We start from the raw sequence: 26,817 nt of genomic DNA on the forward strand, positions 1-26,817 counted from the left end.
TTGAGTGAGTGGGAAAATGAATGGCAGATGCAGTATAATTTGGATAAATGCGAGGTTTCCACTTTGGTAGCATAAATTAAGAGAGGGGAATGTGCAGCAAGACCTGGGTGTCCTCATACACCAGTCACTGAAGGCAAGCATGCAGGTGCAGCAGGCGGTAAATGGTATGCTGGCCCTCATTGCGAGAGATTTCGAGTAATAATAATCTTTATTATTAACACTGTAATGAAGTTACTGTGAAAGTACAGAGCAGGGATGTCTTGCTGCAATAATTCAGGGCCTTGATGAGGCCACACCTAGAACAGTGTGTGCAGTTTTGGTCTCCTTACCTGAAAAAGCATGTTTTTGCTCTTGAGGGAGAGCAGCGAAGGTTTACCAGACTGATTCCTGGGATGGCGGGACTGACGTACGAGGAGAGACTGAATCGGTTAGGACTGTATTCACTGGAGTTCAGAAGTATGAGGGAAGAAAAAGCAGGAAAGGAGCCGGAGATCTAAAAGTGCGAAGGGAGTCCGGTGGCGACCACGCGGTGAGCGGCGGCACAAAAGGTGACTCCTGTCCTGACTGGAAACTCCTCTCTCGACCCTCGTGACCCGGTGAGAAGGAAGGAGAAGGGGAAGGGGAAAGGATGGGAACCAAACCAAAAGAAAACAAAAGAAATCCAAACCTGAAGCAGACCAGACCCGGAGAACGGAGAGAGTGGAGGAGTGGGGGGGGGGAAGGGAGAGCAACCTCTGGGTGAGGAACAGCAGCGTGGAGAGAGAGGGAGAGGGGGACAGAGGGAGAGAGAGAGAGAGAGGGAGAGAGCGAGAGGGAGAGAGAGGAGAGAGAAAGCGAGGGAGAGAGAGAGAGAGAGAGGGAGAAAGCAAAAGGACGGCGAGACGCAAGCAGCAGCAGTGAGGGAAAAGCGCAGGAGCGGCGCACGCGCAGGCAGGCGGCCCCAGGAGACAAGATGGAGGTTTGGGCGAGCCTGGAAGGGAACAGGCTGGCGGGCCAAACAGCAGAGCGGGAGCAGGACGTGATGGCCATCATCCCCCCCCCCCACACAGGGGGCAGAGTGGAGACGCGTGCAAATGTCGCGGATCATCGAAGGCCTGGGAATGAAGGTGGAGGCGCAGGCGAAGACAATTCTGGACTTGGAGAGGGGCCGCCTCAGACCAGAGCGACAGGATGGTAGCTCTGGAATCCGAGGTGAAAAGGTTGGTAACGTCCCAGCGGAGCCTGAGAGGGAAAGTGGAGGACCAGGAAAATAGGACGGCAGAACGTCAGAACAGTGGGTCTGCCAGAGGGGATAGAGGGCAGAGACCCAACAGGCTACATCACCCAAATGCTGGGCAAGCTAGTGGGAAGGGAAGGATTTCCAAACCCCCCCAGAAATAGACAGGGCGCACAGGTCACTTCGACCCAAGCCCAAAGCCGGAGAGCAGCCCAGAGCGATTATCGCAAGGCTGCACCGGTTCCAAGACCGGGAGAACATCCTAAAGTGGGCCCGGCACGAGATCGAGCACGTGGGAAGGGAAGAACATAAGGGTGTATCAGGACATTGGGGTGGACCTGGCCAAAAGAAGGGCTGAGTTTAACAGGGCCAAATCAGGGACTTCCGGTTGCGGCTATGCCGAGGTAGGTCGCATGTTCGGCAGCTCCCGCCGGGAACGGACTTTTGGGCTCTCCAGAGGGGCCCCAACGGCATTTGTTCGACAGCTTCCAGTGTGGGAAGGTGACAGCAAGGTTCCCCCGACATTATATGGATTGGACCAGGAGCGGTTAAAAAAGAGATCCTGTGGCAGCGAAAAGTGCGAGGGAGGAAAAGCAAGATGGCGGCGGGTGGAGACCAAGCAGCATGGGCGCAGTGGTCGCAGGTGCAGCAGGAGTTTGTTAAACGCTGCTTTGAGGAGCTGAAGACAGAAATGTTGGCGTCAACGAAGGGGGCGATTGAGAAGCTTGTGGAGACCCAGAAGGCCCAAGGGGCGGTGATCCGGGAGGTGCGGCAAAAAGCCTCGGAGAACGAGGGTGAGATCTTGGGCCTGGTGGTGAAGGTGGAGGCGCACGAGGCGCTGCACAAGAGGTGGGCGGAAAAATTCAAGGACCTGGAGAATAGGTCGAGGAGGACGAATCTTCGGATTCTGGGTCTCCCTGAAGGAGTGGAGGGGCCCGATGCCGGGGCATATATGAGCACGATGCTCAATTCACTGATGGGCGCGGGAGCTTTCCCGAGGCCCCTGGAGCTAGATGGGGCTCATCGGGTCCTGGCAAGGAGACCCAAAGCCAATGAGCCGCCAAGGGCTGTAGTGGTGAGGTTCCACCGCTTTATGGACAGAGAGTGCGTCCTGAGATGGGCCAAAAAAGAGCGGAGCAGCAGGTGGGAGAACACAGAGATCCGAATCTACCAGGACTGGAGTGCGGAGGTGGCTAAAAAGAGGGCTGGTTTTAACCGGGCTTAGGCGGTGCTCCATCGGAAGGGGGTGAAGTTCGGGATGCTGCAGCCAGCGCGATTGTGGGTCACGTTCCAAGATCGGCACCACTATTTTGAAACGCCCGATGAGGCATGGAGCTTTATACAAAACGAAATGTTTTGAGGGTTGGTCGGGGGGGGATGTTTACTGTGTTTATTGCATGTGGGGAATGTTCTGTTGGTTTGAGTGCTGGGTGGGGATGGGTGAATGGATTTGTTGTGGGGGCTGTGGGAGAGAATGGGTGTCGGTGTTGGAGGGGCAGGGCCCCACGGAGGAAGAGGGGGGTGGAGGCCCGGGGATGGGGAGTTGGGGTAAGGCTGCAAAAATGAGCTGCGCTAGAGGGGGCGTGGCCGGCTCAGGAAAGAGCGGGCTTTTTCCCACGTTAGGGAAGGGTGGGGGTGGGGCCGGGTTGGGGGGGGGGGGGGGGCGGTGCTGGAGAGAAGCGCACACTGACTGCCAAGGGGTGGGGGGATTCTCACACTGGGGGGTCGATGGAATGGCGGGAGAGGCCGGGGTCAGCAGGGATCAGCTGACTTACGGGAGTGTCATGGGGGGAGCAAAATGGCTAGATGTGAATCTAGCCGGGGGGGGAGGGGGGAAACTGGGTTGCTGCTGCATTGGCCAAAGGAGAGCTGGAAGTAGGAGAGGTAGTTGGGGCAGGGGTCCGCCTCCTGGGGGACTGGAGGGTGCGGGAGGCGCGGGCACTTGGCTGGCCTAGAAAAGGAGATGGCTAGTCCGGGGGGGGGGGGGGGGGGGGGAGAGCGAGTAGCCCCCCAATCCGGCTGATAACTTGGAATGTGAGGGGCCTGAACGGGCCGGTCAAGAGGGTCCAGGTGTTCGCCCACTTAAAGGGACTGAAGGCAGACATGGTTATGCTCCAGGAGACACATCTGAAGGTGGCAGATCAGGTTAGGCTGAGAAAGGGATGGGTAGGGCAGGTCTTCCATTCAGGGCTGGATGCGAAGAAAAGACGGGGTTGTAATACTGGTGGGGAAGCGGGTGTCGTTTGAGGCAATGAATATTGTAGTGGATAATGGGGGTCGATATGTGATGGTGAGCGGTAGGTTGCAGGGGGTGCGGGTGGTACTGGTGAACGTATATGCCCCGAATTGGGATAATGCCGGATTTATGAAACGCATGCTGGGTCGGATTCCGGATCTGGAGGTAGGAAGCTTGATAATGGGGGGGGACTTTAACACGGTGCTGGACCCAGCATTGGACCGCTCTAGGTCCAGGACAGGTAAGAGGCCGGCTGCGGCCAAGGTGCTCAGGGAGTTTATGGACCAGATGGGGGAGTGGATCCATGGACGTTTGTCAGGCCGCTGGCCAGGGAATTTTCCTTCTTTTCCCACGTCCATAGAGCCTACTCCCGGATAGATTTTTTTCATTCTGAGTAGGGCGCTAATCCCGAAAGTGGAGGGAACGGAATATTCGGCCATAGCCATCTCGGACCACGCCCCGCATTGGGTGGAGCTGGAGTTGGGGGAGGAGAGGGACCAGCGCCCGCTGTGGCGCCTTGATGTGGGACTATTGGCGGATGAGGTGGTGTGCGGGCGGGTGCGGGGGTGCATTGAAAGATATTTGGAGGCCAACGACAACGGGGAGGTGCAGGTGGGGGTAGTCTGGGTGGCGCTGAAGGCGGTGGTCAGGGAGAGCTAATCTCCATTAGGGCCCACAGGGAGAAGAGAGAGGGGAGGGGGAGGGAGAGGTTGGTGGGGGAGATTTTAAGGGTGGACAGGAGATATGCAGAGGCCCCCGAGGAGGGGCTACTCAGGGAGCGGCAGAACCTCCAGACGGAGTTCAACCTGTTGACCACAGGGAAAGCAGAGGCACAGTGGAGGAAAGCGCAGGGGGCGACGCATGAGTATGGGGAGAAGGCGAGTCAGATGCTGGCACACCAGCTTCGTACGAGAGAGGCAGCGAGGGAGATTGGTGGAGTTAAGGATAGAGGGGGCAATACGGTGGGGAGTGCGGTGAGAATAAATGAGGTATTTAGGGACTTCTATGGGGATCTGTACAGGTCTGAGCCCCCAGCGGGGGAGGAGGGGATGCGACGATGCCTAGATCAGCTGAGGTTCCCGAGGGTGGAGGAGGAGGAGGTGGCTGGTTTGGGGGCGCCGATTGGGCTGGAGGAGCTGGTTAAAGGATTGGGGAGCATGCAGGCGGGGAAGGCCCCAGGGCCGGATGGGTTCCTGGTTGAATTCTGCAGGAATTGGGGGGCCCTGCACAAGCTCAATTTGACGCGGTTGGTGGAGCAGATGGAGGATTTTAAAAGATGGGATATGCTGCCACTCTCACTAGCGGGTAGGGGGCAGTTGGTCAAAATGACGGTCCTCCCGAGGTTTCTCTTTGTGTTCCAGTGCCTTCCCATTATGATCCCCAAGACCTTTTTCAAACGGGTAAGCAGGAGCATCATGGGTTTTGTGTGGGCGAATAAGACCCCGAGGGTAAAGAGGGTGTTTCTGGAGTGTAGCAGGGACAGGGGGGTGCTGGCTCTGCCGAATTTGTGCGGCTATTATTGGGCAGCCAACGTGGCGATGATCCGTAAGTGGGTAATGGAGGGAGAGGGGGCGGCGTGGAAGAGGCTAGAGATGGCATCCTGTGTGGGCACGAGCCTGAGGGCGCTGGTGACGGCACCGCTGCCGCTCTCACCGACAAGGTACACCACGAGTCCGGTGGTGGCGGCGACGTTGAAGATCTAGGGGCAGTGGAGGCGACACAGGGGCGGGGTGGGAGCCTCGGTTTGGTCCCCGATTCGGGAGAACCATCGGTTCGTCCTGGGAAGGATGGTTGGGGGGGGTTTCGGAGCTGGCATCGGGCAGGGATTAGAAGAATGGGGGACCTGTTCATCGATGGGACGTCTGCGAGTCTAGGGGCGCTGGAGGAGAAGTTTGGGTTACCCCCGGGAAATGCTTTCAGGTACATGCAAGTGAGGGTGTTTGTGAGGCGGCAGGTGAGGGAATTCCCGCTGCTCCCGGCACAGGGGACTCAGGACAGGGTGATTTTGGGTGTATGAGTTGGAGAAGGCAAAGTTTTGGCGATTTACCAGGAGCTGAAGGAAGAGGAGGAGGCCTCGGTGGAGGAGTTAAAGGGCAAGTGGGAGGAGAAGCTCGGGGAAGAGATAGATGAGGGTCTGTGGGCTGATGCCCTGAGTAGGGTTAATTCTTCCTCCTCTTGCGCCAGGCTCAGCCTAATACAGTTCAAAGTTACTCACAGAGTGCATATGGCAGGGGCGAGGTTGAGTAGGTTCTTTGGGGTGGAGGACAGATGTGGGAGGTGCTCGGGAAGCCCGGCGAATCACGCCCACATGTTCTGGTCGTGCCCGGCACTGGATGGGTTTTGGAGGGGTTTTGCGAGGACTTTGTCCAAGGTGGTGAAAGCCCGGGTCAAGCCGAGCTGGGGGTTGGCATTATTTGGGGTATCGGACGAGCCGGGAATGCAGGAGGCGAAAGAGGCCGGTATTCTGGCCTTTGCGTCCCTGGTAGCCCGGCGGAGGATCTTGCTATTATGGAAGGACGCAAAGCCCCCCAGTTTGGAAGCCTGGATAAATGACATGGCAGAGTTCATCAAGCTGGAGAGGATTAAGTTTGCCTTGCGAGGGTCTGTGCAGGGGTTCCTCAGGCGGTGGCAACCGTTCCTAGACTATCTCGCGGAACGTTAGGAGGAGGTCAGCAGCAGCACAGGGAGGAGAGGGGGGGGGTTTCTTTTGGGGGGGGCGTTTGGGTGGGTGGGGGGGGGGGGGGTTCTATTGGTGCTTTTAAATGTCATATGGGGGGTTATTGTATATGGGGGAAATCCAATGTATAATGTTTGTATAATTTTTGATTGTTGTGTTCTTGTTTCTTTCTTTTTGTTGGGGGGAGGGGGGGGGTTTGTTGAAAATCTGTTGAAAAATTTTAATAAATATATATTTTTTAAAAACAAACAATGCCAAATCAGAGGCGGTGGGCCCCGATCGCGGGCCAGGCCACCGTGGGGGCACCCCCCAGGGTCAGATCGCCCCGCGCCCCCCCCAGGACCCCGGAGCCCGCCCACGCCGCCTTGTCCCGCCGGTAAATAGATGCTTTAATTTACGCCGGCGGACAGGCAATTTATCGGCGGGACTTCGGCCCATCCGGGTCGGAGAATCGAGCGGGGGTGGCCCGCCAACCGGCGCGGCGCGATTCCCGCCTCCGCCGAATCTCCGGTGCCGGAGACTTCGGCAACCGGCGGGGGCGGGATTCACGGCAGCCCCCGGCGATTCTCCGACCCGGCGGGGGGTCGGAGAATGACGCCCCAGGACTCTACAAAAGTAAAGTGAAATTTGGGATGTTATTCCCGGCCAGACTCTGGGTAATATTTAAGGGGAAGGAGCTGTTTTTTTTAATCACCCCAGCGGAGGCCGAGGAGTTTGTTACATCGAACAAGCTGGGAGAGGATCAGCTGCAACCGGGTTGAAAGCCATGGGGATGGAATAGAAAGAAAGAATCGGAACAAAGAGCAGAGAACAAACTGCAAACAGAGACAATAAGATCATGAACTGTGCACATGTTTTGCGCGGGACTGTGCTGCCTCGTTTCCGGGCTTGTCTCCTCTCTCAATGCGATGGGGGGGGACCGGAGGAAGGGAAGTGAGGGTGATAAAAGCGGACAGGAGAGCGAGACAAGGGCTCGTAAGAGAAAGGTAAAACAGGGCCAGAGCTGGGCAAGTACTGGGAGGGGAAGCACCGTGCTAGCGAGGAGGGCCAACACGGGAGGGCAGGAAGGAAGGAGGGCTGCGGCGCGCCTCTCAGAGGAGAGGGAGGGGACGGGGCAGAAGGGGGGGGGTGGGGAAGAGCACGGGGAGGGAAGAGTAGTCGGGGGGAGAGCGCAGAACAAAAGAGAAGCAAAGAGAATGGCGAGGTAGAGAAGCAGTTCAGACACTGGCCTCGGCGGGCATGGAGCAGGGCGAGGAACCAAGATGGCGCCGCAAACAGCCACTCAGGAGGGCTTCAGGGCAAAGGGAGACCCCGGAGTGCAGAGGGGCACACCCACGTGGCATACACATAACTGGCGGCCATGTTGGGTGCCCCCTGGACAAAGGGAAACCCCGGAGCGCTGGGGCCCGACCCCATGGTGAGAGCGGCGACCCTGGCCATTTTGGACGGCCCCCTAACAAAGGGAAACTCCGGAGTGCAGGGGCGCGTACACCAGGTAAGTATGGGTGATCCCCCCACCAGGATTGTTACCTGGAATATAAGGGGACTCAACGGCCCAGTGAAAAGATCCAGAGTCTTTGCCCACCTAAGAAGCCTAAAAGCAGACATAATCTACCTACAAGAGATGCACCTGAGGGAGAAGGACCGACTGCTGGTAAGGAAGGGCTGGATGGGACAGGCGTCCCACTTATGCTACGGGACGAGGGCTAGTGGGCCGGCAATTTAAATTAGCACGAGGACAAGGTTTACGGAAACCAAGACAGTTACGGACCCAGGGGGACGGTACGTCATGGCCAGCAGTGTCCTGGAAGGGGCACCTGTCGTACTGGTAAATGTGTGCACTCACAACTGGGACGACACAGAATTCATAAAGAAGACCATGGTGGAAATCCCTGACCTTGACACACACCGACTGATTATGGGGGGGCGACTTTAACTGCGTGATGGACCCACTGACTGACTGATCAAACCCCAGAACGGGGAAAAAGTCCGGCTTGGCTAGGGAACTAGGAGCTTTTATCGAGCAGATGGGGGCGGTGGACACATGGAGGTTCCTGAACCCAGGAGAAAAGGAATTCTCAGACTTTTCACAAGTACACAAGGTATACACCCGTATCAACTTCTTTGCAGTGGGGAAGTCGGTGCTTCTGGGGATCATGGGAATGGAATCGCAAGCATTATCTCTGACCATGCTCCGCACTATATGGATGAGGTTGGAGACAGGGCGGGCCCAGCGTCCCATGTCATGGCTGGACACGGACCTCCTGGCCGACAAGGCCTTCTGCCAAATAATATCACGTGCCATAGGCGACTACGTTAGTAACAACAAAAACGGGGAGGTCTCGCCCTCCACGTTCTGGGAGGCACTGAAGGCTGTGATCAGAGGAGAGATCATAGCATACAAAGCAAGCAGAGATAGGGAAGAGAGGGTGGCCAGGCAACAACTGGCAGACTCCATTCTGGAAGTCGACAGAAAATACTCCGAGGCCCCGACCGTAGAGCTGCTGGCGGAGAGGAAAAAGCTGCAAGTGGACTTTAACCTGCTATCCACTAGGAAAGCAGTGTACCAACTCCGCCAAACATGGGGGACCTTCTACGAACACGGAGACAAGGCTGGCCGCCTATTGGCTCACCAGCTGAGAAGGCAGGCAGCCACGAGGGAAATAGCGCAGGTAAAGGATAGCAGAGACAGACTGGTAACAGAGCCAAAGGAGGTCAATCGGGCATTCGAGACCTTCTACCGGGCACTGTACAACTCCGAGCCCCCCAATGGGGACGCGGGAATGAAACAGTTCCTAGATGGACTGGAACTAGCAGTTGTGGGGGAAGACAGACGGGGGGAGCTGCAAGCACCAATAGACCTGGGAGAAATTATGGAGAGCATCAGCTCCATGCAGACGGCGAAGGCACCGGGACCCGACGGTTTCCCGACGAATTTCTAAAAAACTTGCACCAGTCCTGGCCCCACACTTAAGGGACATGTTCGCGGGCTCACTGGCAGGGGATATCCTGCCCCTGCAACCCCCCCCCCCCCCCCCCCCCCTCCCCCCCACGCTAGCGCAGGGCACAATTTCACTGATACCCAAAAAAGATAAAGACCTGACGGAATGTGGATCATACAGACCCATTTCATTGCTGAACGTGGATATGAAAATACTCGCAAATGTCCTGACCAAAAGGCTGGAGGGCTGCGTACCGGAGGTGGTCGCAGAGGACCAAACGGGCTTTGTCAAGGGTAGGAAGCTCACAGTCAACATCAGGCTGCTGCTGAACATAATAATGTTCCCCCCCAAGCCCCGGGAGAGAACACCAGAGGTGATCGTCTCCCTGGACGCAGAAAAGGCCTTCGACAGAGTCGAATAGGAACTATCTCCTCGAGGTACTGGAACAGTTTGGGTTTGGAGCGGGGTTCACCGCCTGGGTGAGGCTCCCAAAGCAAGTGTCCGAACTAACAACACCAGCTCTAAATACTCCCATCTACAGAGAGGAACAAGACAGGGCTGCCCCCTGTCCCCACTCTTGTTTGCGCTGGCGATCAAATCCCTGGCGATAGCCCTGCGCGACGCAAAAAGCTGTAAGGGAATCCATAGAGGAGACAGAGAGCACCGTGTTTTACTCTATGCAGATGACCTGCTCCTCTATGTCGCGAAGCCACAGGAGGGACTGAAGGCAATACTGCAAATACTGAAATTTGGAACCTTCTCGGGCTACAAACTTAACCTGGGCAAAAGCGAAGCATTCCCAGTGAACCCAAATGGGGGAGGGACAGAGCTGAAGGGGCTCCCGTTTAAAACGACCCAGAACAGATTCCGTTACCTGGGGATCCAGATAGCCAGAGACTGGACATAGATCCACAAGTCGAACCGGACTAGCCTGGTGCAGAAAGTAAGAAACGACCTTCAAAGGTGGGCCTCACTCCCACTCTCTCTGGCGGGGAGAGTGCAGACGATCAAGATGAACGTACTGCCGAGGTTCCTCTTCTTGTTTAGATCCATACCGATCTTCATCCCAAGGCCTTTTTCCAAAATGTAGACAGTCTAATCATGGCGTTTGTGTGGGGGGGGGGCAAGAACCCGTGTGGGCAGCACGGTAGCATTGCGGATAGCACAATTGCTTCACAGCTCCAGGGTCCCAGGTTCGATTCCGGTTTGGGTCACTGTCTGTGCGGAGTCTGCACATCCTCCCCGTGTGTGCGTGGGTTTCCTCCGGGTGCTCCGGTTTCCTCCCACAGTCCAAAGATGTGCGGGTTAGGTGGATTGGCCTTGATAAATTGCCCTTAGTGTCGAAAATTGCCCTTAGTGTTGGGTGGGGTTACTGGGTTACGGGGATAGGGTGGCGGTGTTGACCTTGGGTAGGGTGCTCTTACCAAGAGCCGGTGCAGACTCGATGGGCCGAATAGCCTCCTTCTGCACTGTAAATTCTATGATAATCTAAAAAAATTCTATGAAACCCGAGAATTCCCAAATCGACACTGCAAAGAAGGAAAATCAAAGGGGGCTTGGCCTTACCAAATCTACAATACTACCACTGGGCAGCAATGGCAGAAAGAGTGAGGGGATGGGTACAAGAACCCGACACAGATTGGGTACAAATGGAGGAGGCACCCTGTAAAGGAACGACCCTCCGGGCCCTGGCTTCAGCAGCACTCCCATCCTCCTCAACAAGATACACAACGAGCCCAGTGGTAGCGGCCATGCTGAGAACGTGGACCCAACTGAGACAACACTTCGGGATAACTAAAATGTCCCCCATGGCCCTCACATGTGGCAATCACAGATTCCCCCCAGCCATGCTGCAGCACGGTAGCATGGTGGGTAGCACAATTGCTTCACAGCTCCAGGGTCCCAGGTTCGATTCCCGACTTGGGGCACTGTCTGTGTGGAGTCTGCACGTTCTCCCCGTGTGTGCGTGGGTTTTCTCCGGGTGCTCCGGTTTCCTCCCACAGTCCAAAGATGTGCAGGTTAGGTGGATTGGCCATGATAAATTGCCCTTAGTGTCCAAAATTGCCCTTAGTGTTGGGTGGGGTTACTGGGTTATGGGGATAGGGTGGAGGTGTGGGCTTGGGTAGGGTGCTCTTTCAAAGAGCCGGTGCAGACTCGAATGGCGGAATGGCCTCCTTCTGCACTGTAAATTCTATGAAATTATGCTAGATACCACCTTCAAAAGATGGAGGCGGGACGGGGGCACACTGACGGTCGGGGACTTCTATGTAGGTGCAGACTGGCGTCACTGGACGAACTGACGAGGAAGTGGAAAGTAGCAAAAGGACAGGAAATGAAACACCTCCAAATAAAACACTTCCTCCGCAAAGAGACAGTAGGGTATCCCGGGGCCCCAGAAAACACACTACTAGAGGACCTGATAGGCACAAGCAACGAGAAGGGGGGGGCTATGTGGGAAAATATACGGACAGCTACTGGACAGAGCTCGAACACCACTGGGCGAGACCAGACAAAAATGGGAGAACAAACTGGAGACAGAGGTAGGGCGGGGCTCTGGAGCCAAGCACTGAGCAGGGCTAACTCCAGCTCCTCCTGTGCAAGGCTAAGCCTAATGCAGCTCAGAGTGGTGCACAGAGCGCACCTGACCAGAACCCGAATGAGCAGGTCCTTCCTGGAGGTGGAGGACAAATGTGAGCGGTGCCAGAGGGGCCCGGCCAACCACACCCACATGTTCTGGGCTTGCCCCAAGCTTGCTGGATTCTGGGCAGCCTTCTCTGAGGCAGTGTCCAGGGTTGTGGGGGTGAGGGTGAAGCCATGCCCGTTAGTGGCAATCATTGGGGTATCGGAGCAGCCAGAGCTACACATGGGAAAGGGGGCTAACGCCCTGGCTTTCGCTTCCCTAATCGCACGCCGGGGAATCCTGCTCGGCTGGCGATCGGCAGCACCACCCACAGCTGCAGACTGACTCGCTGACCTTTCGGAATTTCTCCACCTGGAGAAGATTAGGTACGCCATACGAGGGTTGGAGGAAGGCTTCCTGGACACTTGGGGGCAGTTTGTCGGCCTGTTCCAAAACCTGTTCGAGGCCAGCAATGAAGAGTAAGCTAAGAATAAAAAACAAAGGTAGATGAGGAACCAAAGGATTGCATAACCCGGATGGGAAGGGGAAGCCACATGAGAATTGGGGGGGGGGGGGGGGGGGAGAAACACCAATAAAGTATGATGGGGGGGGATCTCGTAGAAGCCTATAAAATTCCAACAGGACTAGAGACAGGGTAAATGCAAGAATGATACTCCCGATGGTGGGTGTGTCCAGAACCAGGGGTCACAGTCTGAGGAGGTAGACCATTTAGGACAAAGATGAGGAGAGATTTTGTCACCCAGAGAGTGGTGAGCCTGTGGAATTCATTACCACAGGACATAGTTGAAGCCAAAACATTGCATGTTTTCAAGAAGCAGTTAGATATAGCACATAGGGTGAAGGGGATCAGAGTGTATGGAGGGAAAGCAGGATTAGACTATTGAGTTGGATGATCAGCCATGATCATAATGAATGGCAGAGCAGGCTCGAAGGGCCTCCTTCTGCTCCGGCTTTCTATGTTTCCAACGCCTCACCCTGATACTGTGCCTCCCTGTTCGAGATTGCCCAGTCAGGGGAAATAATTTCTCAATGGCCACACTGTCAAACCCCTTCAGAACCTTGCATGTTTCAGGAAATGACTGATTTAAGCCCATATTGCTGAATTGTGCACAACTTCAGGAAAGCTACTAGATACAGTGGAGCTTTACTAGCATGTTTTTGAGGATGCGGGGTTGGAAAAGTGAGCACTGTTCTCCTTAAAAATGGAGAAAGTGCGGAGGTGACAATAATCGAGATTTTCAAGATAGAAAGATAGTGTAAGTTGGTGGTTGGGGGGGGGGGGGGGGGGGGGGGGGAAGAGATTCCGTGCTGAGTGGATCGATAAATAGGGATTATGGATTCCAAATAAGTGAAATAAAAAAGGTCTAGCGAGAAGGGGAGACAATTTTTTCCCCCACTTAATCAGCTTAGAATTTGGAATGCTCTCCCTGAAAAGGCGCTGGAAGGTGATTTCACATGTGATTTACAAAGCAAGGTGGACAAGTGGTTAAGGATGAAGAACTTGCACTGAGACAGCCAAAAAGCAGGACATGGGCCTAAAATGCCCTGTCAAAGGGCCATCACAGGCCGAAAGGGCAAAGCCGCTTCCTTCTGAGCCGTAAATCTACGATTCTATGAAACATTTTGCTTCACAAACGATTTTATACTGCTAGCGGTGTGAGTTTGCTGCAAAAAATGATTCAAAATTGGATTGAGCTAAACAAGTGTCAGGAGTCAAACATTCCTGGAGAACTTGAAATGCTGGACCTAACGAGTGTCCGATAAAAGGAAGTATTCACAAAAGGTATGCTTTGCTGGAATGCCGGGAGGACCAGATAGCTAGAATGGGTGTGTAAGAAGCCCCACTGTAAATGTCAACCTGCACATATCACTAAAAACTGCTCTGCTCGGAGTGGTTTGTAGTTTACGATTATCATAATCAATAATAGCAACGGTAAAATTCACCCAATAATAACATGGTTTCTATAGAAACATAAACTGCGACTACCATCATCTACAAAAGGCACCAAGTTTAATAGAAGCTCTCTGCATCCCCCCGCCCCCCCCCAAAAAAAACATAATGAGGGCACGCCACTGCATTTGGCCTCAGCAGTATGATCTAGTTGTGATAGAAGGTAGCTTCAGAATGACATTTTGCAGCATTTGTCCAAAGATGTGCGGGTTATACGGATTGACCATGCTAAATTGCCCCTACGTGGGGTTACAGGGCAGGGATTGGGCCTAGGTGGGGTGCTTTTTCAGAGGGTCGTGCAGATTCGATGGGCCAAATGGCCCCCTGCTGCACTGTAGGGAGTCGATGAACAAACATGCGTGGGATAATGAGGCAGATTTCTTTTGGTATTCCTCACTGTAGTCATTTGGATACAAAACGAAGCATGTGGTGACAAAATGTGTGCTACTGTCAGTATATTAATATTTATCTGCTCCTTTCTGAGTTTATTTTTTTTAAACACCAGGTTGGGGAAAAACCCTATCAAAGTATGAAGCCTGGGCCACCAAACAAGATGTAGCACTTCAAATTAATGACTAAAAGGCCAGTCTTCAGCTTACAACCCAAACACTAGTAATTAAAAGTGAAAAAAAACCTGCTAGAAACACCCAACCAAACAGTTCCAGACTTGAAACATTAAACTAACAGGTCTGCCCTCCCCACAGATGTTCCCTTGGCTGTCGGCAGCATTTGTCTATATTTATTTTACATACCCACCAGCTGCAATATTTTGCTTTTGCAGGCAGACTGGGAAATCTATAGGCTCCCAAAGTTGGTTCTAAAATTTGTGAGTGTGGAATCTCCAACCTATTTGCTATATTTGCAACAGTGACGATACTTTAAAAGAACCTATTTGGCTGCAGAGTCCTTTGGGACGTATTGAGATTGTGAAGGGTAATAGAAATATATATATATTTATGTAGAGAGCGCTTCTGGCATGGCCATAAAACCGAGGGCGGTGAGGCAATGCCCAGACTCGGTCACGGTGCTCTCTCACTGGGCGAGTCTTAAGGAAACACCGAGGAGATCAGTTCAATCTAACGCAACAGGCAGCTCTGTAACATTTCTTACCATGATTCTGCTGAGGGCGACGAAGAAGAAACTCGGAAATGGGAAAAGGAACAAGTTCACCAAATGGCGATAGAGGGAGGGGTGAAATGAGTGAGTGAGAAAGAACCCGCCTCCCGGAAAAGCAGCAAAAAGTGCACCAGCAGGTTTCCCAGCGATCTGGAGAATCCTCCCCAGACCCGGTCCCGCTGCTGATCAACTCTTTCACCTCAAACTCTGTCCCAAAGCTGATCAACTCTTTCACCTCAAACTCTGTCCCAAAACTGATCAACTCTTTTACCTCAAACTCTGTCCCAAAGCTGATCAACTCTTTCACCTCAAACTCTGTCCCAAAGCTGATCAACTCTTTCACCTCAAACTCTGTCCCAAAGCTGATCAACTCTTTCACCTCAAACTCTGTCCCAAAGCTGATCAACTCTTTCACCTCAAACTCTGTCCCAAAACTGATCAACTCTTTTACCTCAAACTCTGTCCCAAAACTGATCAACTCTTTTACCTCAAACTCTGTCCCAAAGCTGATCAACTCTTTCACCTCAAACTCTGTCCCAAAGCTGATCAACTCTTTCACCTCAAACTCTGTCCCAAAGCTGATCAACTCTTTCACCTCAAACTCTGTCCCAAAGCTGATCAACTCTTTCACCTCAAACTCTGTCCCAAAACTGATCAACTCTTTTACCTCAAACTCTGTCCCAAAGCTGATCAACTTTCACCTCAAACTCTGTCCCAAAGCTGATCAACTTTCACTTCAAACTCTGTCCCAAAGCTGCACGAACTTACCCAGCTTTGAAGGGCTTGTCCTGATAGAACTTTGTTTCCCCCACATACCCGGCCTGATTCCCCCTTCAGTCCCCCCCCCAATCTCATCCCCTGCACCCCATCTGACCATCTCATCCCTAACCCCTCATCTCATCCCCCATCTCAATCCCCATCCCATCCCCCCATCTCAATCGCTCCCCCAATCTCATACTCCGCCCCATCTCACCCCTCCCCATCTCATTCTGCACCCCTCATCTCATCACCCAAATCTCATCTCATAGCCTCACCCCCATCTCATCTGCTGCTCCATCTCATCAACCAAATATCATTCACCTCACCTCAGTCACAACTTCCCCAATTTATTCACACAAATCTCATCCAATTCATAGAACTTACAGTGCAGAAGGCAGCCATTCGGCCCATCGAGTCTGCACCGGACCTTGGAAAGAGCACCTCACTTGAGCCAACGCCTCCACCCTATCCCCGTAACCCCACTAACCTTTTTGGACACTAAGGGCAATTTATCATGGACAATCAACCTAACTTGCACATCGTTGGACTGTGGGAGGAAACCGGAGCACTCGGAGGACACCCATGCAGACACGGGAAGAACGTGCAGACTCCGTGCAGACCGTGACCCAAGCCGGGAATCAAAACTGAGACCCTGGAGCTGTGAAGCAACAGTGCTAACCTCAGTGCTACTATGTCGTTCCCCTCAATCTCATCACCAAACCCACCTCCATCCGCCATCTCTCCCCTCACCCCATCTCACCCCGCCCCATCTCATCCCACTGCCCCATCTCATCCCACAGCCCCATCTCATCCCACGCCCCATCTCATCCCACGCCCCATCTCATTTCTGCCCCATCTCATCCCACGCCCCATCTCATTTCTGCCCCATCTCATCTCTGCCCCATCTCATCTCACAGCCCCATCTCATCCCATGCCCCATCTGTGGCCACCTGGGTTGGCCAAATCCCAATTTAAAATGGAGAACAGCAAAGGCTGAAGGGAAATTCAGCCAACACAGGCAGAAACTAGCAGGTGCAAGTTACTGTGTATTAAACTCTGCAAAGCCCAGACAGCATCGATACAAGCAGCCATCTGCATATTAATGTAGCAGCCATCTACATACTAATGAGCAATCCCCAGGAACAATTGAAACATTTGGGATAAACAAAGCCAAGCCAGACTCCCCGGCGCCAGCAGGAGCCAACACAAAAGAGGTTAACGGACACCTCAAGACCGCTCATCGATCAGGGAACCACTCCAGTATTGGAGAAATCGAACCAAGCGATTGGAACGAAGTCCAATCACTTGGAACCAGGTACAGGGACCGCCCCGAAAGGCGGGAAGCCCCTGGGCACTATAAAGTTAAGCCCCCAAGTTCAAATCGTTCTTCTTGACCGGGTCACTCAGCAATGCGAACCAACCCTTGACAGTGACCGGTGCAGCTGCCGCCGATATCCAGTAAGTCTTAAGTCAACGCTCGCTACGAGATAGGCGCTCCTAGCTACCAATCCGTACCAACTTCGAATCCCGCAGACTCAGAACCCGAACGAAAGGCCATTTGTTCCCCTGACCTGGTGGGCCAGTCCGAAGCTAAGTATAGGCCTGTTAGTTGTAGAAGTAGCTTAGAAGTAGAATTTGTGCATGAGTAGCGATTACTGTGTATAATAAATGTGCTTTGATTTGAATCTTACTAATCGGTGATTTGAGTTATTGATCATTACTTGAACTTGAACCTCGTGGCGGTATCATAAAGATACCTGGCGACTCGAGAGCAAAGGTTATAAAACAGAGCCAATTGAACCAACCAAAAGTTAGCAACATATTACTGGCGACATCTGACGGGGCCCGATCTAGAAGTGGCTTAACCACTCCGGGAGAACCCAAAAATTTGAATTAGAGATCCAATTGGGAACAGAAAACCACAAGTGTTCAAGCAGTTCTGATCAATCCTCATAATTCGGAAGTGTGTTAAATGCATGCGTAACTAACAGGGCTATAAGGTAATACTGATAGATTTTTTGTTACGACAAAACTGTCGGGAGTTTGTATTTTGGAAATTAGTGAAAGCCGTACCCGTAATTACAGCACCGCCTTAGTTCCCCTGTTCCAAATTTAAAAGAAGCATTCAGATAAGAAAGATGGCAATGCAGGCAATGCAATGCCTCATGAACCCAGAAGAATTCATCGTCACAGCGACCAGCAGCAGTAGAGTAGGACAATGTCCCGTATGGGAAGAAGAAATCAGGAAGTACCTCAAAGGGAAAGGATGGCCCCTTTGGAGCGAATTCTGTAACAATGAGGAAACAGGTCCCGGGAGTATAGGACATACTTGGTGGGAGAACCTGAGCGAGATTTACAAGAAGAGCTTAGGAAAAGCTCGCAAGCTGATGGCAATCGTGTCCTGCTTGGCACAATTGCGAGGCACAGAGGAGGCCGTTAGGACGCTTCGGAAAGAGATAGAAGGCATACATCGAATGAGCAAGACCGAGGTCAGTGAGGTAGAAAGAGCGAACTTAGAGTTAAGGAGGAAGTTGGCAGCAAAAGACGGAGAGGTGGATGATGCCAAGTGGGCACACCAGTCTTGCCTGGCGCACTTAAGCAGCTTCCAGTCCCAGTATGAAAAGGCCTATCAGGACACGCAACGTGCAGTCCTTGTACGAGACGAAACAGAAAAGCAGGTAGAGGCATTGCAGAGGCAGTGTAGTGACCTGAAGGCAGCATTAAGAGCACTCCATGCTGCTACCACAGAGCAAAGACAAAGCTCGTTAGACCACGCAACGTGCCGGAAGCAGATTGCAGACCTGCAATCTCTGCTTTCAGTTCAAAAAGGATTCCAGAAAACCTTTGGAGCAAAATTAGATGAGGAAGATTGCGAAGAGTTGAATGAGACAGCGCAGAGATATGTTCAGGGAACATGTGCGCAGGGAAAGCCCAAGAAGAGAAAAGCGCCCCAACCCCCCACAGAGCAGATAGTTCAGGCTCCAATGAATCCTGTAACCACCCACCGCACAGCCACATCGGACGATACAGAATTTCTGTACACCACTCCCTTAACAGTGACCCAATTACGGGACGCGTGCGAGAAAGTCACACCGTTCCTCCCCACCTCAGACCCCCACCACTTCTTTGCCAGAGTAAAGCATCAGGCGACCATGTACGGCTTGGATGAGCGAGAGCACGCAAAGCTCACAGTTTTGAGTTTAGTCCCTTCGGTCGTAGCAGCCCTTCCCGACCCACAGAATGTAGGAGGAGGCACCCTTGCAGAAATGCATACCGCAGTCCTAGACGCAATCGGGTATAACCGGCGTGACCCCGTAGATGGCCTCAGTAAATGCAGGCAAAAGAAATCCGAGCACCCCACAGCATTTGCTGGATGCCTGTGGATCCACTTTGCAGCAGTTTTTGGAGACTTAGACCGCGCCCATTTGTCCCCAGACAACATGGCCAAATGGACCCGCACCCTTATCTCCCATGCCACAGAAACAGGACAAAAAGCTTGTGCGAATTATGATCCTTCAGAGGAGGCTCATAATGAGAAATGGGTCGTAAAAAGATTGTCCCGCACCTGGGAGCAATCTGTTCAAAACAAACCCGCAGTTAAAAATCCCGAAGAAAAGCAGGCAGAAGCAGACATACAACCCGTTAAAACACACCAGAACCCCGCATGGGTAAATGAAAGCAAGAACAGCCCCCCACAAAAGTCACAGGAGTGTTTCAACTGTGGCCATTTAGGACACTTTGCAAGAGAATGCAATGCCCCACGAAAGCCACAGAGAGCCCAGCAGACGGGCACTCTAAGCAAGAATAAGACAGAGCCCATACATAGTGTGAGCACCCGTTCAGATCAGACGGACCTGATCGGAACGGACTGACGGTGTTCGGGCTCCCCCAGTTGGGTCTGCGACACCCTTTGGGATGGGTCCGGATGACCGGTAGTTGCAGCGAAAATACGGGGGCAGCCCATCGAGTTTCTCTGGGACACAGGAGGGTCCCGCACCACAATAAATTCCTCCACCATGTTCCAAAAGGACACGTGGCCCACTACAGCCACTATCACCCTTAGCGGCCTTACAGGCCACTCACAGCATGGACACATCACAGCCCCTGTACCCATTCAAATCAGCAACATCACCACCAAGCACCCCATAGTTTTAGTCGATCTACCCCACACAGCAGAACACATTTTGGGCATATATTTTATGAATTCCCACAACCTATCCTTCGATCCAGTCAACCAATGTGTCTGGAAAATGGCAAAATCTGCAAGAGCCCCCGCAACGCTCAAAATAGGAGAATACGCCAACAAAATTAGCGCAGTAGGTGAATTTTGGTTTAACCCGACGACAATTATCATGGACAAGCAGGTTAGGGCAGTTTTACAGAAGCACAGGACAGCATTCGCGACCCACAAACACGACTGTGGCCGGATGACTGGTTCAGTGCAAATCACAGGACCTGACCCTAGACCCCAAAAGCAGTATGGATTTCCCCATGAGGCAGAGGGAGAAATCGCAAAAGTAATCGGCAGCTTATTAGAGCAGGGCGTACTTAGATCAGTAGCCTCCATTAATAATGCCCCGATTTGGCCAGTGAGAAAGCCCGACGGATCATGGCGACTGACCATCGATTATCGGGAATTCAACAAAGTCACATCCGCAGCAGCCCCCACAGTAGCAACAAGTCCCGAGACCATGCTCAAGCAGGGACTCAATTCCCGACACTTTACAGTTTTGGATATCAGTCATGGATTCTGGTCCATTCCATTGGCAAAGGCGTGCCAGTACAAATTTGCCTTCACCTTTAAAAACCAACAGTACACGTGGACATGCCTTCCACAAGGATTCCACAACTCCCCCTCCATTTTCCACCGACAGCTGGCAAATGGTTTAGCCAAATTTTCTCGCCCCGAATGTCTGGTCCAGTGCGTAGACCACCCACTACTGCAGACAGACACCAAGGAAGAGCACATTGAGCTTCTGTCCGAACTGCTGGAACTCCTACAAGCAATTGGATGTAAAGTAAACCCCAAAAAGGCCCAGATTTTGGAACACAAGGTGATATATTTGGGAACAATTATCACACATGGTAAACGCGAGATCGAGCATAAAAGGATTGACTCGATTGCTAAATTGCACCTTCCCTAGAACGTTTCAGTCCTCCGGTCGTTTTTAGGACTGGTTGGCTACTGCCGAAACCACATTGACGGTTTCGCCAGCAAGGCAGCACCCCTCTCAGACCTCCTAAAGAAAGCCCCCTGGGAATGGCTTCCGCAGCATACGGATGCTATGGACTCTTTGAAACAAGCACTCATAGCAGCCCCCGCACTACAAGTTCCAGACCCGCTTTCCCCCTATGCGATAAGAGGTAGCAAGCACAGACCACACCCTTTCGGCCGTGCTCCTTCAGGAACGGCATTAATAGTTGAGGCCCGTGGCTTACACCTCCAGAGTTTTAGATGCTGTGGAGCAGGGATTTTCAGCCTGTGAGAGGCACCTGCTCGCAGTTTTCTGGGCAGTCCAGTACTTTTCGTACATTACCGGACTGAACCCCATCACCATTCTGACCGAACACACCCCCACCCAACTTTTACTGGACGGACGACTCAAGGACAGTACATTTAGTCAGATAAGAGCAGCCAGATGGATCCTTCCTTTGCAGGGACGGGACATCACTGTTAAAAGGACAAAGACCCACACTTTTTTAGCTGACAACCTACAGTACACCGGAACCCCCCATGAATGTGAAATTATCTCTCCACACCACAACGCAGGCCCCTTTATTGCTAAAACACCCCCCAGAAAGATAGGTAGTTCAAACCAGAGCCCCAAGCACACAGACACGTGCAAATCCATAAAGATATATGTGGATGGATCTTCCACAATATTAGAAGGGAAGCGCATAACAGGATGCGGTATTTATGTCGAGGACGTGCAGGGACGCGCCCTAGAAGAAATAGCAATAAAACTTCCAGGGCACTTAGGCGCGCAGGCAGCAGAACTTGCGGCCATCGCATACATAGTGGAACAAATAGATTCCTTCCCCAGCCCAGCAGACATATATTCGGACAGCCTCTATGTCTGCAACAGCCTTACGGAATTCCTACCCCTGTGGAAAACAAGAGGATTTGTTTCCACAGACGGAAAACCCATCCCTTTAGCCCCATTGCTCCATCACATTTTAGAGCGAGCACAGAACAGGACTTTTGGGATAGTCAAAGTTCGAAGTCACCATCGTTCCTCACCCCCTGGAAATGTAAAAGCCGACGCACTGGCTAAAGCAGGTTCCAGGCACGGATATTTTTGGCACCGAGATAATTCGTACAGACTCATCCGGAACAACGAGAGCGATCCAAAATCACACCATGCAGCCCTATCAGCCCTGATACACTCGAGAGTTTGGCACCCGGGAGAAGATGACAACTTGGAGTCTGACTCCCAAAACGAGAACCCCTTTGCGACCCTGTTCACAACCGATAACTGAGGTGTTTTAAAAGGAACCGCTTGGGAGAAAACGGTGTCCTTTCTGATGGAACCTGCAGCATGTTTGATGTTGTTTGTACTTGTACTGTTAAATGTTGTATGTTAGACCGGAAATTTTTTTCCACAGCCCCACGACACCACCCTTCTGACACCCACTGGCAGTCAGAGAAACTAGTTTGGCCAGACGCTTGTTCAGCGGAACGAGTTTGTCCGCAGAGACTTGTTAATGTCCCAGACGCCAGTTCAGAGGAACTCGTCTGTCGACTGAAACACAGACCTCCGTTCATAACTGCCCTTCTGGTTCGAAGGAAGAACCAATACGGCAATCCCCCACAATGACTACATTTCTTGCCCGTTCTTGTCGGTTGCTCAGGCAGTGGAGAAACGGTATTGGGACCCGCCCTGCCTGGGAACCCCCCCTCTGGTCAGCTACGCTCAGGTAGGGCACACACGGCATTGGTCGCCGTCCTACCCAGGGACTCCATCCAAATCGTACCCGTCGCGGCCCATACGCACCTCATTTCGGCAAGTTTTGTTCAAAAAGTTTTCTTTTGTTTTCTGGTAACCCTTAGGTTGCCAACCTTATGCTATTTACATCCTCAAACATTTGGATGGTAAATCGCACAGCCTGCGAGATGGCTCGCAGTGGTTCATTATTTGTAAGTGTCTCTTATCCTGAAATTCGGTTTTTGAAAAGAAAAATGAGGGAGTCACACATAGTGACCAATTATAAAGGGAGTAATTGGCACCAAAGGACAGACAGGCTATCATACGAGATATTAAACCAAGATAGTAACACACACTATGCTTGATCCCACATAACTCCAGAAGCTCCAGGACCAGAGAAGAGAAGAGAAGAAAAGAATGAAAGAAGAAGAACCACGAGGACATCCTCCGCGTGGCTCATAACCCTAATGGACATTTGGTTGCGCGCGAATGCGAACCCCCTGACCTCAACCCCCCCCCCAGCCGTTAATGATTCACTTCCCCACAGTACCCAGAGCCCAGTCACAAGCGACACCACACCATCTTGGTGTGACAGGTTTATAACCTGGTACTCCCTGTCCTACTTGATAGAATCCCTATTGGTATTGGCGATACTCTGCTGCATCGTGCAGACTATTCGTCTGAGAAAATGGAGAAGGAGAGCCTACCACACTCGCACCCCGGTATATAGGATCAGATCCCCTATTTTTGGATATGACCAGACCCCCGACCCCCGCGATCTATAATAAAGAGCATTCGTTTGCGATTTGTTGTAAATAAAGAAATGTTCATGAGCAATTGTACAATCCTGAGCTTGACTGCCAAGCCAGAAAATGTGTATAATACTGCTATGATTTTGTTTGTATGGTTTAGGAAGTTAGTGTGATGAAATGTTTGAGTGAGTGTAGTTTATTAAGGATAGTTAGAGGTTCCGATTTTCTTGTTTTGTAATGCATGTCCCTGTTTGACATAGCGCCCCTCAGAATTGTCAGCTAAAAATGTTTTGCATAGTTATGGTCAGTGTAGCGGCCATAGAAGAGTGCTCGCTGGGTCAGGGAATGGAAAACAACACAGTTATGTGATCCTTCACGCTTCGCGTCAGGATCACAAGGAGGGAGCGTAGCCACCTGGGTTGGCCAAGTCCCGATTTAAAATGGAGAACAGCAAAGGCTGAAGGGAAATTCAGCCAACACAGGCAGAAACTAGCAGGTGCAAGTTACTGTGTATTAAACTCTGCAAAGCTCAGACAGCATCGATACAAGCAGCCATCTGCATATTAATATAGCAGCCATCTACATACTAATGAGCGATCCCCGGGAACAATCGAAACATATGGGATAAAGAAAGCCAAGCCAGACTCCCCGGCGCCAGCAGGAGCCAACATAAAAGAGGTTAACAGACACCTCAAGACCGCCCATCGATCAGGGAACCGCTCCAGTATTGAAGAAATCGAACCAAGTGATTGGAACAAAGTCCAATCACTTGGAACCAGGTACAGGGTCTGCCCCGAAAGGCGGGAAGCCCCTGGGGACTATAAAGTTAAGCCCCCAAGTTCAAATCGTTCTTGACCGGGACACTCAGCAACGCGAACCAACCCTTGACAGCGACCGATGAAGCTGCCGCCGATATCCAGTAAGTCTTAAGTCAACGCTCGCTACGAGATAGGCGCTCCTAGCTACCAATCCGTACCAACTTCGAATCCCGCAGACTCAGAACCCGAACGAAAGGCCATTTGTTCCCCTGACCTGGTGGGCCAGTCCGAAGCTAAGTACAGGCCTGTTAGTTGTAGAAGTAGCTTAGAAGTAGAATTTGTGCATGAGTAGCGATTACTGTGTATAATAAATGTGCTTTGATTTGAATCTTACTAATCGGTGTATTGAGTTATTGATCATTACTTGAACTTGAATTTCGTGGCGGTATCATAAAGATACCTGGCGACTCGAGAGCAAAGGTTATAAAACAGAGCCAATTGAACCAACCAAAAGTTAGCAACACCATCTCATCCCACAGCCTCATCTCATCTCTGCCTCATCTCATCTCTGCCCCATCTCATCCCACAGCCCCATCTCATCCCATGCCCCATCTCATCTCTGCCCCATCTCACCCGGCCCCATCTCATCTCACAGCCCCATTGCATCCCACGTCCCATCTCACCCGGCCCCATCTCATCCCACAGCCCCATCTCATCCCTGCCCCATCTCACCCAGCCCCATCGCATCCCACGCTCCATCTCATCCCACGATCCATCTCATCCCACAGCCCCATCTCATCCCATGCCCCATCTCATCTCTGCCCCATCTCACCCGGCCCCATCTTATCTCACAGCCCCATCTCACCCAGCCCCATCGCATCCCACGTCTGATCTCACCCGGCCACATCTCATCCCACAGCCCCATCTCATCCCTGCCCCATCTCACCCAGCCCCATCACATCCCACGCTCCATCTCATCCCATGCCCCATCTCATCCCTGCCCCATCTCACCCAGCCCCATCGCATCCCACGTCCCATCTCACCCGGCCCCATCTCATCGCTGCCCCATCTCACCCAGCCCCATCGCATCCCACGTCCCATCTCACCCGGCCCCATCTCATCTCTGCCCCATCTCACCCAGCCCCATCGCATCCCACGTCCCATCTCACCCAGCCCCATCTCATCCCACAGCCCCATCTCACCCAGCCCCATCGCATCCCACGTCCCATCTCACCCGGCTCCATCTCATCCCACAGCCCCATCTCACCCAGCCCCATCGCATCCCACGCTCCATCTCATCCCATGCCCCATCTCATCCCTTCCCCATCTCACCCAGCCCCATCGCATCCCACGCTCCATCTCATCCCATGCCCCATCTCATCTCTGCCCCATCTCACCCAGCCCCATCACATCCCACGCTCCATCTCATCCCATGCCCCATCTCATCCCTGCCCCATCTCACCCAGCCCCTTCGCATCCCACGTCCCATCTCACCCGGCCCCATCTCATCCCACAGCCCCATCTCACCCAGCCCCTTCGCATCCCACGTCCCATCTCACCCGGCCCCATCTCATCCCATGCCCCATCTCATCCCTGCCCCATCTCACCCAGCCCCATCGCATCCCACGTCCCATCTCACCCGGCCCCATCTCATCTCTGCCCCATCTCACCCAGCCCCATCGCATCCCACGTCCCATCTCACCCGGCCCCATCTCACCCAGCCCCATCTCACCCAGCCCCATCTCACCCAGCCCCATCTCACCCAGCCCCATCTCACCCAGCCCCATCGCATCCCACGTCCCATCTCACCCAGCCCCATCTCATCCCACAGCCCCATCTCACCCAGCCCCATCGCATCCCACGCTCCATCTCATCCCATGCCCCATCTCATCCCTGCCCCATCTCACCCAGCCCCATCGCATCCCACGCTCCATCTCATCCCATGCCCCATCTCATCTCTGCCCCATCTCACCCAGCCCCATCACATCCCACGCTCCATCTCATCCCATGCCCCATCTCATCCCTGCCCCATCTCACCCAGCCCCATCGCATCCCACGCTCCATCTCATCCCATGCCCCATCTCATCTCTGCCCCATCTCACCCAGCCCCATCACATCCCACGCTCCATCTCATCCCATGCCCCATCTCATCCCTGCCCCATCTCACCCAGCCCCTTCGCATCCCACGTCCCATCTCACCCGGCCCCATCTCATCCCACAGCCCCATCTCACCCAGCCCCTTCGCATCCCACGTCCCATCTCACCCGGCCCCATCTCATCCCACAGCCCCATCTCATCCCACAGCCCCATCTCATCCCATGCCCCATCTCATCCCTGCCCCATCTCACCCGGCCCCATCTCATCCCTGCCCCATCTCATCCCTGCCCCATCTCATCTCTGCTCCATCTCACCCAGCCCCATCTCACCCCTGCCCCATCTCACCCAGCCCCATCTCATCCTACGCCCCATCTCATCCTCCGCCCCATCTCATCCCACAGCCCCATCTCATCCCACAGCCCCATCTCACCCTGCCCCATCTCACCCTGCCCCATTGCATCCCACGCCCCATCTCACCACGTCCCATCTCACCACACCCCATCTCACCCCGCCCGATATTCCACCCCCCATCTCACCCCACCCCATCTCACCCTGCCCCATATCCCACACCCCCATCTCACCACTGCCCCATCTCACCCCGCCCCATGTCATCCCATTCCACAGCCCCATCTCATCCCACACCCCATCTCATCCTCTGCCCTTTATCTCATCCCTTGCCCCATTTCATCCCACACCCCCATCTTATCCTCTCACCCCAACTCATCCCTGCCCCATCTCTTCACCCC

The 26,817-nt window shown here is 53.1% G+C and overlaps 1 protein-coding gene across 1 annotated transcript in view; it reads right to left on the reverse strand.

Annotated features, from left to right (window-relative positions):
- LOC140407407 (uncharacterized) overlaps window positions 1-25,251 on the reverse strand; it is a 72,841-nt gene extending 47,590 nt beyond the window's left edge. Inside the window, exons 1-3 of the mRNA XM_072494928.1 lie at window positions 25,177-25,251; window positions 14,774-15,473; window positions 12,024-12,175 (exon numbers count right to left, since the gene is read on the reverse strand). Of these exons, the coding sequence (XP_072351029.1) occupies window positions 12,024-12,175; window positions 14,774-15,473; window positions 25,177-25,251 (927 nt within the window). The remainder of the gene's footprint in view (window positions 1-12,023; window positions 12,176-14,773; window positions 15,474-25,176) is intronic.
- Window positions 25,252-26,817: the final 1,566 nt, after the last annotated feature.

The sequence above is a fragment of the Scyliorhinus torazame genome, chromosome 2 (genome assembly GCF_047496885.1).
Source record: "Scyliorhinus torazame isolate Kashiwa2021f chromosome 2, sScyTor2.1, whole genome shotgun sequence".
Lineage (NCBI taxonomy): Eukaryota > Metazoa > Chordata > Chondrichthyes > Carcharhiniformes > Scyliorhinidae > Scyliorhinus > Scyliorhinus torazame.